Raw genomic sequence first — 14,456 nt, 5'->3', positions numbered from 1 at the left:
GATAAATATTTAAAATTGTATAGCCAAATCAGTCTCTTTTATACAACAGCTTAAAGCCTAACATCATTTAAGATGATCCTACATGTTTGTCTAGGCTACAGTTAAAAGAAGGAGAGATGGCCCCTCCCCCGCTTCCCGCCCTCACCACTTCCTCCCCTCTGTCCATGGCACTGGGGCTGCATGAACTCTGCCTGGGTTTCCTTTCCTGGGATTGGAGCAATCTGAAGTAGCCACCATTTCTAATGCTAGTTTTAATATAATGAAGAAAACTCTAGCGGTTTATAATAAGCTGGAAGCCTAATGTGTAAACATAAGAATACATTGCAGAGATGCCAATCTCAGAAGTAAATAGAATAAAATTATGCAATGATTTTTAAATTTACCTTTTGCTGGAATTAAGACAGTAGGAGGTGGGGGCTTCTCGACAACCTCTGGGACTTTAAAAACATAAAATACATGTTTATTTTCAGATTATGCATTTTTAATGTTTACTAATCCTCTGCACCCTTGTTACTCATATACTATTAGCATTCCAAATGCTTTCATAATTTTCAAATTTAACTCACCAGAAATGCTATACAATATCACATTAGTGAAAACGCTGGAAGTCTGAATTTTTATTCTAGTTTAGGTTGATTTAAAATAATTTAAATTAAGATGAAATATGAGAATATTCACTATGTCTAAAGTTAAGAATTAGTGCATGCTTATTTTTTCCTATAACTGTGGAGTTCAGGAAATACACATGCCTTTTCAGCCTCTTTTATTCCATAATATTTCACAAATGATCACTCGGAAAAAAGTCCCTGTGAATGGTGCCCCATGCCTCTGGATCCTCCTCCTTTTAGGAGGCCCCTGTACTCTAACCTTAGTCAAATGAGTAAATAAATTTACCCAAATGGGTAAATAAATTTGCCTATTTGCTTAAATTTAGTTCTCCTATTTCCTAAAAACATTCCAGGATATAACAGAAATCCAAGTAATTGAACTGATCCTCTTTCAAAAAGACAATAGTTTTTCCTCTGCACACGTGGATGTTTCCTTAGATGAACCAGGGAGGAGGCTGAGCTGGGCCGGAGCAGCCAGCTCAAATCTGCATCAGCCCTTCCTCTTATTGGTGTGACTCGGTCAAGACCAGCCATTGGACCAGAGGGCAGTGCCTTCTTTACACCGCTATCCAGAGGTAACAAGGATTCTCTGGTGTTGCCACTGGGCATCATGGCAGGCACAGGCACAGGGGGACAGGGGAGAAAAAAGAAAACTGAGAAAGAGAACGGGAAGCTGGGCACTGAGTCAAAGAAGAGGGTGAGTATGTGAAAGAAGAGGTTTGGGGAATCCCAACTCTTACCTTCCTCAGCACTCCCCCATTTGGGATTTCACATTTTTTACCAAGAGAAAAGCAGCAAGAATGTATTTTGATTAATTAATTACAATACCTTTAGGTGGTGGTGCCTCTTCTTTGGTCTTGGTGACAACTTTTTTGGTATCTTTCTTCACAGCTTTTTTGGTCACTGAAAGAATAAGATGTCTGATGTACATAACCAAAGTGTTTTTGGGCAACGAGGAGGTTTATTAAGATATTTTTAAAAATATGTTTTGATGTTAACAAGAGACTCTGTCCATTATAGAAAAATAATTGTTTCAGAGATGTTGGACTAGAATGCAGAAACATTTTGGTTTTTTGAAGGGAGATCAAATATGTAGGGTTATCTTATATCTTCATTGATTTTTATGCCTGCTTAAAGTTTTCAAAACATTAAGAATTAACCTAAGTGATATCATAAATAGAAACGGTGCACATTTTCATCTTTGTTTCATGTAGGGAAGAACATCATTTACACTTAGATCAAATAACTTACAATTTGAAAGGCAATTCAAACTGTTGACCACTAGAGGGCCAATATGCGGCATTAAACAACATTTCCCAGGTGCAACAGTTAAATTTTGTATTTTTGACATTTAGGTAGAGAACATACAGTACCTTCAATACGTTTTGCCGGTGGCTTCTTTTCTTCAGGTGATGGTATCAATAGAGGAACAGGAGGAACAGCCACAGGAGGGATTTCTGGAAAAAATAAATGCCACCATCAGTTACGTGGTTTGGCTTCCTATTTTGTGTGAATTGTAACAGAATCTCATGAATTGCTTTCTGTACTTCAGTGGTGTTACAGCACCAATTCATCAGTCATATAAAATAAAAATAGCATATATTTATAACTATCACACTCTTTTGCTTTGATTTTTTAACTGCACACCGAAGAACCCAACACGAAAGAATCTGTTCCGGCTCTCTACTCTGGTTCCACACGGGTCATTTCCTGAGGTGGATGCTGTCGCCCCAATCCCAGGTGTTGCGGCCCTGGGTCTCACCTTCTGGTGGCACTGCTCGGATAGGCATGGTTGGGATTGGAACTCTGGAGTCAGGGATATCTGGAAAGGGACATGTAATGATAAGCACAGATGGACTGAAAACACAGGTATTTATTACACAGTGAAGATGTGTTTGATTGTTAGGCATTTCCAGCATCAGAACCTAACATAGAGACACAAACCGTATAGCAGGTTTTATATGCATGCACACAGGCAAGTTTATTCCCTGTGAAAATTTTTGTTCTATGGCCACGCCAGTCGGCATGATCCCAGATACTATTTGAGCGAGACCTTATTATCCCAAATTTTCCTCACTCTCAAAGCCTAACATTTGTATTATTTTCCTGAAAATGTTCTACTAAAACAAGAGATAATACTTTTAGACATGTGAGTCTGGCTTCCTCATTTACAAAAATTATACTGAATATATTATAAGCAAGGATTGAATTTTTTCTAAAACTTACCAGGAGGCTTCATCTCAAGTTTGATTTCTGCAAAAGAAAAAGAATGACACTTTTATATTTAGAACTGCCTCAGCAAGCTACTTTGTCTCAAAGACTGCAATGCGGGTTTAGTGCGCGGATTCCTGACCTTTGGTTGTTAAGTACAGCTCTGCTGTGCTTCTCGCCTCTCCTCTCGGCTCCAGTCGCGCGATCACCGAATAGACACCTAAGGAAAAGAAGCATCGAACGCTTGTCTTCTGATATATTTGTAAATAACACTTCTTCATATAAATATTATATGCATTATTCGTACTTCTCTTTCCAAAAAACTATTCTTTTATGCAGGTACGGAGTGTAAGTGTGAACTAGGGCAGAAACATATAGAACAGAGAAGGCTTAAATTACACATTCATAGGGGCACTGTCCATTCAATTACCTTCGTCATCTGGGGTCACATTGTGGATGGTCATATAGTGGCAGCGACCATCGTTCCTGAAGTTGTATTTCTGGCTCTCAGTCAGTTCCGTTGGTCCTTTGTACCACGTTACAATGGCATCGTCAAAGGAAACCTCGCACTCGAAGGTGGCAGACTGGTGCTCGCTCACCACAATGTTCTGTATGCGCTTTGTAAACTGAATTGGTTCAGCTGTGTAAGTATGAAGAGAGTCACAGTTAGGCTATATAGGAAGAAATTTCTTTCACAGTGTTCTTCCCTGAGGTATCTAAAGTCTCCATCTTTTTACCCAATTGGAAAAGAGCAGAAAAATGCTGAAAATATGCAAGAAGATACAGTCGTCTCTCACTATATCATGGTTCACTTATTGCGGCTTCACTGTAGTGAAATTCCCTGGTGAGTGCCCATATAGAATTTTATATGTTAAAATTATGTAGCTTTAAGAGCATAGAAAGTGTTTAAGAGCATATGAAGTGTTTATAAGAGTGTGGGAAAGGTTAATAAGAGAGTGGGAAAGGTTTACAGGAGTGTGGAAAGGGTTTATAAAGCCTCAAAATACACATAAATAATAAAATAAATATAACACCTCTACTTCTTGGATTTTCACCTATCACAGGGGTCTCTGGAACGTAACTCCTGTGATTGGTGAGGGATCACGATAATGCACTTCCTTGCATCAGAAACAAAAACAATTATATCAATAATTATATTACTATAGGATCTATGTAGAAAAGCATAAGAAGTCCCTGGAAGTCCTTCACAGGTTTATAGGAAGGCAATAATAGTTAAGCATGCTTATAAACCAAAAGTAAAATCACACTTTAAAAATGTTAGTGAAATGGCAGGTTCAAAATAAAGGGGACATAAGCTTAATTTTACTGTAAAATTCACTCTCCTTCTTCTGTAAAATTATTTTGCTATTCAGGATCTAGAATGTTTATTTTTGACATGTAAAACTTTCTCTGTGAAGTGCTTTCAAATTCAATAAGAAATCTGCGCTCCCAAATTTCAGAAGATCCATTTCTGAGTCTGAAACCTGCTTTGCAAGCAGCCGTGGGCACACGTGGAGAAGCCGAGCCACTGAGCGTGTCATGAGTGCTCAGTAAGAGAATGGGCTGGAGTGAGGGTTCTTCTGCCAAATTTCATTCGGAAGTCCAAAATTCAGTGTATAACAGCATCGTGAACATCTCAGATGCCATATGTACCCTGGCAAGTTTTACTGGGCAGGATCGTAGTAAATGCACTATTTGAAAAATGCACTATTTTTCAAATATGCACTATTTGAAAAATGCTGCATGGTTCCAACTGGATCCTTTAAAGTGAAAACTGTTTCAGAATTTTTGAACTTTACAATCAGGCATTGGTATTTGTTATAAAGCAAGTCAGAGAAGTTGCGATGCTTATGTGTCTAAGTCATGTCATCATAATTCAGCAACTATACATGGGCACCAACAAGTGGACCAGAAGTAGATGCCATCATTATAGTTGAAGTGCTGCCCAATATGCTCCAAAGATGACCAGAGAATGCATGCAATCAAAGGGTCAGGGCATGAATATTTATGCTCCTAAATCTCGAAATTTCACTTTATTTGACAGATTCATAGGTTAGAATATGATCCTCACATGCAATAATGATTTTTGAAAGTAGTTGTTTATCATACATCATATATTCTATTCATTTTATCTATGAAGTTTCATACAGATAGAGCCTAATTCATTTCCACAAACAAAATAATCCCTAGCCAAGACCTTCTGGATATACAGCCATGAAATCTGGTGCTTTCCAAGATTTCTTTCTGGGAGTCAGAATCATAGATGTGAAAATTATGGGGTTTAGTAGAATTGCAAAGATTTATTGAATTTAGCAGAATTGTGGACTTCAACAGAAACAACTGTTCAAAAGACATGCCTTTGTTTAGATTGAAATCTGCTTCTGGTGAAAAAGAACTGTGCAAAAGCATTGGCACTTACATGAATGGTTCCTGAGGGATGTGCGAATTTTGAGATGCGAGTGAATACTATGAGTAATTGTGTTGGGAATGAGAACACACCTGCACTGGGGAGAGTCCTGGTGGTAGGGTGTCAGGGTTCCTGCCCACCACCTGCCATTGACGTAAGCTGTGGTAACTCCAGCCGCAGTCTTTCACCCACCTTCAATCCTGAGCTCTGCTGAAGTTTCAAGGTCTTCGTATTTGCAGGTGTATTGCCCCTGGTCTTCTGCTCGAACATCTGCAATGGTCAGCTTATGGACTTTGTGTTCCACTTCTGTTTTATGTCTGCCTTGGGGTTTAAGGATCCTGCCATTTCTGAACCATTCAGACTTCACATTTGGCACAGAGAACTGGCATGTCATGGTGCAAGTCTGGCCTTCCTTCAGGGTGACATCCTGCAGGTGCCGTTCCCATGCAGGCTCTGTCGGCACAGCACAGTACACAAGTTGTTTAATACCCTGGGCAGGTATGCCAACAGCCAATTAATCTCACAGATTAAGAAAAAATAAAACCCTACTTACCAATTACAGTTAGTTTGGCACTAGCAATGTGCGGGCCACAGACCAATCTATAATTTCCCTGGTCTTTGAGTTGGCAGTTTCTGACTCTGAGTGTATGTCGATCACCATCAATGCTGATTTCAAATTTATCACTGGGCTCCAGTTTTACAGTCCCTTTGTACCATGAAAGCTTGATTTCTGGGTAATTAATCTTAATGTCAATTTCAAACACAGCATCATTATCCTTCAAAACTGTCTGATTTTCAATATCCTTGATCAGAGTGACAGGCTAGGAGAACAAGGAATTAAAATGCATTAGTCACTCCTTCCCTTATAGTTCCCAGTAATAATAATATATTCTCTTTATTATCAGCATCTTTAATTTTACCTCTGTCTGTGACAGCCTTTGCTGAATAAATGATACAAGTTCTTCAAATTCCTTTTCTTCTTTCTCTGACTTCTCTATTTCCTCAATATCCTGAGAAGAAAAAAAAAGGTAAATGTTACATATTAAATGAAATTTGAGTTAGGGGATACATGATTAAATTCAGCTTCCATTCTCAATGCCGCTTAGGTTATATACATTAAATGATCTTATAAAACTGTAGGGTTCCAGAAATTTAAAAGACATATGTTAGAGGTTTCAAATGAGAATTTTTAAAGATGATGCTATATACAAAAGGTCATACCAATCTATGTGTCTCTTCTTCTTGACTTTGCTTTAGCAGTTCAAATGCTTGAAGAAGACCACGGAAGTCAGTGATTCCATACATGCGGGCATATTTTTCATATTCTTTAGGATCAACATTTTTGAGAAGTTCCATGATATCAATTTCTTCTTCTTCCCCAGAACCCCTCTTTAAGGCTGGAGCCCTAAGTAAGAAAGAAATATAAATCACCTGTCTTCTACTTATTTTGAATTGTCTACCATCATTCCACAGTTATAAATGTCATTATGAGATTTTTCTTTGCATAGAGTAATAGTTCTTTGTCCTTTATTCAGAAAATATTAATTTTTATTATCATGTTAACTGAAACAATAAATAATGTGAGTGTGGAGATGGAGTGGATTAACACTGGACCATTGTTATAAAGTACAGAAATTTAATCAAAGAGTTTTAAAAAGGAAAGATAGGACACTTTTGTAAACTTTACAACTGAAGAACCTTATGAAAGAATTATAAGGAAAAATAATAACAGCAATATAAAGCATTAATAAGGGATAAATATATATAATGAGGAGAATGTATGGAAATTAAATGTTGATTAATTTAACAATCCAATACTTATGTTGAAACATATCTTGTGTTGAAATTATTGATAATTACAAAAATGTTTAAAAGAGTTGATCTAGAAAATTAACCAGAGCATGAGAAATTATGCATAGAAACAAAAGTTTCATGCCCAGACACACACAGAGATTTTTATATAAGCCATTTTTTTGTTTAACATTTTAACAAAAATTTATCTCAATCTCAAAACTTTCTCATGATTTTACAGAATTTGATCTTAATGAACCACTAACTTCCACCCAAATTTTGTGTATTTGCTCATCTTTTCTGTGAAAAGTGTCTGTGCGCTTATGTTCTTTCACAGTCCAAATCTTGGAGGGGAATGGCCCCCGCCTTTTGAAAGATATTTTTGTTGAGAGATCTCTTGTGTGAGTGGAAAATTAATGGGTTTTTTTTTTTCACTGAACTTACTTCTTGAGCATTGCTCTAAGATCTCCTTCAATTTTCTCTTGTTTCTTCCTTTCATCCACTTGTAGGTTAACATTACTTTCAATTTCACCATGTTGACTAAACGCGACACATCGGTATAATCCAGAATCGGTTTTCGTGGTGTCTCTAATCTCGAGCTTTGCCTCATCGCCTTTCTGTTGGATGGAAATGCGGCCTCCTTGGTTCAGTTGTCTCCATTTCCCTTTCGTCCATTTGACGTTAGGGAGCGGATCACCGCCGACTTTCGCAATGAATGTTGCAGTGGTTTCTAAAGAATAATGAAAACAGATGAATACAAAATGTATCTTCCAAAGTCAGTTCTCCCAAAATCAAATCAGCAGTAAGAGGTGCAAGCTAGACGAAGACGTATTTTCCATGAAGTACTTACTTTCCACCACTCGGATGCTCTGGGGTTCTGACACAAAGAAGAGCTTCCCGTCTACCGCCGCTTTCTTAGCTGCGGGGGCGGCAGCTGGTTTGTCTAGAAAACACATGGACATGTTTTGTTACCACAATTACCTTAAAGCTGTAATAAATCATGGCCTTTGAAAATAAGTTTTAGGAGTTTGGCAGAGATAAAAATACGTGTTCTAGAACTTATTATCTATGAAAGTGGACTACAGAAGATGAAGCAGTTCGATATACCTTTGTAACTGGTTGCAGTTGTCACACGCAGTGGAACTGCTGTTGTATTCACAGTATCAAATCTTGTATTTCTAGATGTGGCTTTGTCATGCAGATTTCTGCCAGGGCTACTACACCAGGCTACCTTATGTCACATTATCATAGCATCATTTTGCAACATCACTTAATTTTACCCTCTTGTATATGGTGGAAGTTTCAAGAAACATTATGGTGAACTTGAGCAAATTTTAGACAATTTATGTTGAAATAATTTTCATTAAATTATCTAATACTTCAGTTATAACAAGGAGGCTATAAATCGCAAATGCGCAAAACTGACGTTTCTGAAAATCTAATTCCGTTCTTAACTAAATTGTAAAAAGCAAATGAATAAAAGTAGTTGTAGGCTTAATCTGAATAATACTTTTCAGGCATCTGTACCTTTAACAGTCACTTTGGATTTGGAAGTGTCACTTCCGGCCACGTTTGAAGCTTTACACACATAGTCTCCCGCATCTGCTTTAGCCACATCCTTGAGTTCCAGCACAGCGGTCCCGTTGGCGAAGCTGAAGCTGCATCTGTCCGAGGGCTTTATCTCCTTGCCAGCCCTCAGCCACTGGATCCTGATTGGCTCCGCACCCTGGACGTGGCCGCTGAGCTGCACGAATTCTCCTTCACTCACTGTGACTGGACTAAGGTGCCGATCAAACACAGGTGGCTTCTTGGGCTCTGGAATTAAAAAGTCATTTTTAAACATAAAATTAAAAGGACTGCAAAAGAAATGTAAAGGCAAATAAATCTTAAATTTCAGAACAGAAACAAGTTTTGCCTCTGTTCAGGTATCACTGGTTACTGCAGAACCAAATCACGTGCCTGGGTGATTTCTCTCTGATGTCAAGTTACATTCGTTGAATTAAAAAAATAAATGTTTAAAAACAAGCAAAAAAAAAAAAAAAACCCAGATGCCATGCTGCCCATACATAACCCAGGCATCTCTGCCCTGTCTGAGCTTGCAAACATGCCATTGGTGGTTATTACAACTTCTGCGCACAAGATCGATCCTCTCAAACCTGGTACAGCTGCATTTTTGCTGAACTCTAAAATCTAAGGGCTTGTTGGGGAATTCTGCTCATCTAGGTCAGCAATTCTTGCTACCCTCTGGGAAAGGAAGCCAACATTTGAGTAACCATAGCCCACATCTTAATATGTGATTTTCTCTGATGTTCATCTTTAGCTATTAAGTGCAACTATAGTAGTATTTAGAATTCAACCTTTGCCAAAAGGAATTAGGAGCTGAAACTCAGTGTGCAAATGAAAACCAAGGAGGAAGACACACATAACTCAGTGGTAGGAAGGCCAAGCACAACTCAATGTCAAGTAGTGACTGTATGTAGTGGTTCTGGGACTGACATAAAAAAATAAGGCAGTATTCATGACTGTGAAGACTAAAACTTCTGATGGGTACTCTTTCTTAAATTCTGTAGTTAAATGACCTCAGAATTCTATAGAAAGTTTTATCCACTGAATGGCAAAAGCATCAGGAACATAAATCATGAATACAAGCCACTGCCAAACACATATTTTTCATTTTACTAATGATGTTTTAAAACTAAATAAACTTAAATCCTATTAAATAAGTGATAAAATTTGAGATTTAAGATAACTCAAAAGAAAACAACTCAATGACAATAGGCTATTAGTGATATTAGGGGGAGATAACCTATTATCTGTGTACCTTGATATGGCCAAATATATCACCAGAGTTGGCACTCAATTCCAAGCTACTTTTAAGAGGTTAATTTGAAAATTTTTTAATTGAATGTTTTGGGGTGACACTGGTTAACAAAATATTAGAGGCTTCAGGTGCACAATTCTACAACACATCATCTGTACACTATATTGTGTGTTTACCACCCCAAGTCAAGTCTTCTTCCAACACCATGTAGTCCCTCTACACCCTCGTCCACCTTCCCCTGGCAATCACCACACTGTTATCCATGTCCATGAGTTTTTTTCTCTTGTTTCCCCCCTTAATCTCCCCACCCCTCCTCCCACAGCCTAACATGGTTTTGATTAGTCTGCATCATACTCATCCGGGTGAATCCATGATCGTCAGAGGATGGGATTGAGATGATCCCCTTACACAATACAATCTATTTCTTTGCCTCGAGCTATGACAAGGTATTTAAATACATCTTCCATAATTGTATGCAGTACTATCATTTCACTCATCTGTTTTTTCTTTTTAAGCAAATTTACCCTTTCATCTGTGATTAATGTTCATTTTCAGGCTAAAAGATTTTGATAATATATGTCAAACAATAATCCTTTTGAAATATACTTTAAAAAAGTATGTGCTATAACTTACAATATGAAAAGCTAATGCAATACTCAATTGTAAAAATTGTTAAATATATCAAAACACATGTCCTTCATAAAAACACATATGTCATGTATGCATGGATTACAAAGTAGACTTAGAGCTCTCACTGCCTGAGAGAATTTTGGGATGTGATTTACTAGCTAAGATTTTAGTGTATTATACAACACCGACTTAGCTGAGCCATGTACATAAATTACAAATAATATACATTTTAAGGAAATACATGGAAGCCAATTAAATAATGTATATTTATATCCACTATAACTTGGCCCACAGAGTCGAGGAAGAAATGCATGTGTCAGAGGCAATGCAGTGACTATCTCACAGGCAGTGAAGGGAAACACACAGTGGGGGGACATGAAGAGAACTGACCTTTGATGACAACTGAGGACGTACACAGAGCAGAGCCTGCATCATTTGACACCTTGCATGTGTACAAACCAGCATCGCCAGTGCCCGCCTTCTTGACTTGCAACAGCAGTAGGTTGTTCTTGAATGTGATCTCACAGTTAGAAGTTGGATGTATCTCAATGTTATTCTTGTACCAAGCAACAGTTATAGGCTGGGAACCAGCAACACGGCCCTCGAGTTTGAAAGTGTTCCCTTCTGTTTCTTCTACTGTTTCTGAGAGCTTTTTCGTGAAACTTGGTGGGATTAGCCGCTCTGTAGGAAATTGCAAGGATATAAGAAGTGGAATCCAGAAGCAGTTATTAATATGAGGTTTTTCAAGAAAAAGAAGTCATATTTTTTTATAAAAAGTTAATGCTGACCAACTAAATACAGAGTATCAGGTATGTTCCCAAATATTTCAGCCTCCTTCCAAAGCTTACTTTAAATTGTTAGCTGATATTAGGGAGAGATAACAAGGATCACTAATGGCCATTTCCAGAACCAGACAGTTGTAGGAAAAAAAATAAATAAGAGATTGGTCTTTTAATCATTTTCACACCATTTGTCTAAAAATGTGTCCTAAACTACTTGTTCCTAATACAAACTTAGGTATAGAACAGAATATAGAACGATGACAGTTTGTTGGACCACATGCAACACAAATGGTACCTTTTATGTTAAGTCGAGCTGTGCAGGAGTCCTTCCCCACCTCGTTCACAGCATGGCAGGTGTACTGCCCAGAGTCTCCCTTGTCCACTTTCAGAATTGTCAGGTGCGCAGTGTTTTCCAGATAACTAATCTGGTAGTTGCCGCCGCTTCGTATCTCTCGGTTGTCTTTGGCCCAGCTGACTTTGATCGGCTGTGTCCCCGTAACATGGCACTCAAAGTCTGCACTTTCTCCCACCACAGCATCCACAGGGGTAACGCTGATGTCAAAGAAGGGCGGGTTCTTCCCCTCTAAGAGGACAGAAGAAAGACAGGGGTTCAGACTCCCTTCCTGGACCATCTCAGCTTATAGAAACCACAATGCTTTCTCCCTAGTTTTATATTTGATTATAAAGGCTTTAATTATGGAGACAGAAAGAAGTTTAAGAGTCCACACACCTGTGAGGATGAGTTTGGCACTGGAAGAAGCAGACCCTATAGGATTTGTAGCTGTGCAAGAATACTGGCCTGCAAGTCTCCGATCTGTCTTAAAAATGTTGAGAGTGGCTACATTATCTAAGAATGATGCTTGTACATTTGGATCATCTTTCAGTGGCTTGCCATCTTTATGCCAGGACACTGAGATGGGCTCAGACCCACTTATGGCACATTCGAACACAACAGGCAGTCCAACTGTTTCTTGAACATCTCTCAGTTGTCGAGGAAATGACGGTGGAAATTTTTGCTCTGTGGGAACACAATCAAATTAATAAAAACACTTCTGGACATTTTACTGATTTTACCGATTACGCTTCTCACAGTTATTGTTTTCTAGATAATGGTACTTCTATAAAAGCATCAGAAAGTATTAAAATTTCTTGAATGAACTTGAACACAAAGAAAAACCTGGAAAATCTGAAGCAAAAGTGTCAGTCTGAGGCCAGCCTAACGCATAGTAGGTGCAAAGATATATAAGTCCATAGACAAGTGATTGGCTTAGGTACACCTCCAGGTAGTCAGCACATTCTCCTTCTTTTCAAGACTGCCTTCCAGCAATTTGAGCAACAGACTCATAGGGCAGGATTTTAAAAATATAGTCACTCATTTTTCTAAAAGAATTAATTATAGAGACAAAGGATTACATGATCCTTCCAACTGAAGATTTAGTCATCTGATCTCTCTCTGTAAAGGCAATAGAAAGACATAGGCCACTAATTATAGATGGAATGGCTTAAGCAGAAAATTTTGCACTGGGAAAGAATTCCTAAAAAGAAGGCCCTCACCAGATATTTTAAATCTCATTCAAAAGAAATACAAATTCATTCGCTTCTGAAATATTGCAATCACCTTGGACAGTAAGGAAAGTGGATGAAGAAACTTCTCCCACACTGTTTTCAGCTCTGCAGATATATTCTCCACTGTCATGACTGTCAACCTGGTTGAAAACCAGTGTGGCAACGTTGTTCCTAAAATGCATTTTGCAGGTGGCCGTGGGTCTCAACTTTGTATCTCCTTTATACCAGGATACAGCAATTTCAGGGGTCCCAGCAAGCTGGCATTGTAAAGAGGCAGAATCTCCAACAGTCACCTTGACAGGCTCCAGCTGCTTGACAAAATATGGGGGTTCTGCAGGCAAGAGAGAGAGTCATGAAGGAGACGGGCCAGAGTGGTGATTTATAGATAAAGATAGGAAGATACAGTCACAACGAACCTAGAATCAGTATTTGTGCTGAACAGGAATCTTTTCCGGAAGCATTTTCAATGTAGCAGTTGTACTGCCCTGCATCCTCTACTGTGGTACTTGGAATTTCCAGGATTGAAGATTTTTCGGTTGTGGTTATATTACACCTCTGAGAAGGAGGTACATTTACGCCATTTTTCTTCCATGTAACTGAAATGGGAGGAGTTCCAGTGTATGCACCCTCCAGGATCAGGGATTTCCCCTTCTCTATGCTGTAATCATTGATCCTCTTCACAAATTTAGCTGGAGCTATAAGCAAATGGGAAACATGAAATCAGACACACATACACACAGATACAGGCACATCTCTGAAGTCATGTATGTTACTTGTGAATGTCTGAGATAGCAGTCAAACATACCTTTGACAGAGAGACGTGCCGTACAAGAAGCTTTGCCCGCTTCATTACTGACGATGCAGGTGTATTCTCCACTTTGTGATGTATCTACATCAAACAGCTCCAGTTCAGCAACTGAATCTTCCAAAGATACATTACATCTGTCCCCGGGAACTAGTTCGCTGCTGCCCTTGAACCAGCTGACCCTGAAAGGAGGGGTTCCTTTTATGATGCTTGTGAAAGTTACATTGGCTCCCATGAAGACATCCATGGCATCAGGCTTCTGAACAAAAGATGGTGGTTCTAAACAAAAAAAGCACACAGCAGAAAAATTTAATATTCTTGATTTGCAATGATGAAAGGGCTTAAAAATCATGAAATGCAATCTTATTTTACTGTATTTGTAACTGACCTCTCACAGTCAAAGGAGCACTGCATTGGTCAGAACCAGCCACATTAGTAGCTACACACGTGTATTCACCGGCGTCTGACTCCTCCAGCGTGTTCACAGTTAAAGCACAGGTGTTATCTGTCAGGGTGGTCTGGTACTTCCTTCCACTGCTGATCTCATTCCCCTCATGGAACCAGGAGACGGCAATTGGGGGTGATCCGTAGACTTTGCACTCCATTACAACCGAGGAACCAGAGAGACCATTCGTTTCTTTCAATTTTCTTGTGAATGAAGGAGGAATGGTTCGGTCTACATGTGATAAGAGTTAAACAAGCCAGAGACAAGAGTTATGCAGTGGTTTGAAAAGACTTACTGTCTTTTTGATGGAATATACCTAGATTTATTTGGCTCTTTTGTGAGAGTATCAAAAAATTCCCTATAGGTTCATACCATCGAAAGTCTTAAGGA

At 38.7% G+C, this 14,456-nt stretch overlaps 1 protein-coding gene across 1 annotated transcript in view; it reads right to left on the bottom strand.

Moving 5' to 3' along the window:
- The window catches only part of TTN (titin), a 274,055-nt gene that overhangs the window by 162,834 nt on the left and 96,765 nt on the right, over positions 1–14,456 (bottom strand). Inside the window, exons 90-110 of the mRNA XM_037044363.1 lie at positions 14,010–14,297; positions 13,622–13,900; positions 13,233–13,511; positions 12,869–13,147; positions 11,981–12,268; positions 11,546–11,833; positions 10,859–11,149; positions 8,545–8,832; positions 7,868–7,960; positions 7,462–7,747; positions 6,448–6,631; positions 6,147–6,236; positions 5,780–6,047; positions 5,419–5,679; positions 3,250–3,459; positions 2,962–3,039; positions 2,835–2,861; positions 2,371–2,430; positions 1,982–2,065; positions 1,437–1,511; positions 384–437 (exon numbers count right to left, since the gene is read on the bottom strand). Coding sequence (XP_036900258.1) covers positions 384–437; positions 1,437–1,511; positions 1,982–2,065; positions 2,371–2,430; positions 2,835–2,861; positions 2,962–3,039; positions 3,250–3,459; positions 5,419–5,679; positions 5,780–6,047; positions 6,147–6,236; positions 6,448–6,631; positions 7,462–7,747; positions 7,868–7,960; positions 8,545–8,832; positions 10,859–11,149; positions 11,546–11,833; positions 11,981–12,268; positions 12,869–13,147; positions 13,233–13,511; positions 13,622–13,900; positions 14,010–14,297 — 4,050 coding nt within the window. The remainder of the gene's footprint in view (positions 1–383; positions 438–1,436; positions 1,512–1,981; positions 2,066–2,370; positions 2,431–2,834; positions 2,862–2,961; positions 3,040–3,249; positions 3,460–5,418; positions 5,680–5,779; positions 6,048–6,146; positions 6,237–6,447; positions 6,632–7,461; positions 7,748–7,867; positions 7,961–8,544; positions 8,833–10,858; positions 11,150–11,545; positions 11,834–11,980; positions 12,269–12,868; positions 13,148–13,232; positions 13,512–13,621; positions 13,901–14,009; positions 14,298–14,456) is intronic.

Source organism: Sturnira hondurensis, unplaced genomic scaffold (genome assembly GCF_014824575.4).
Source record: "Sturnira hondurensis isolate 20B ecotype Veracruz unplaced genomic scaffold, ASM1482457v3 Scaffold0004136, whole genome shotgun sequence".
In the NCBI taxonomy this organism is placed as follows: Eukaryota; Metazoa; Chordata; class Mammalia; order Chiroptera; family Phyllostomidae; genus Sturnira; species Sturnira hondurensis.
The sequence above is the reverse complement of the archived record's forward strand: the minus strand, read 5'-3'. Positions and strand labels throughout refer to the sequence as shown.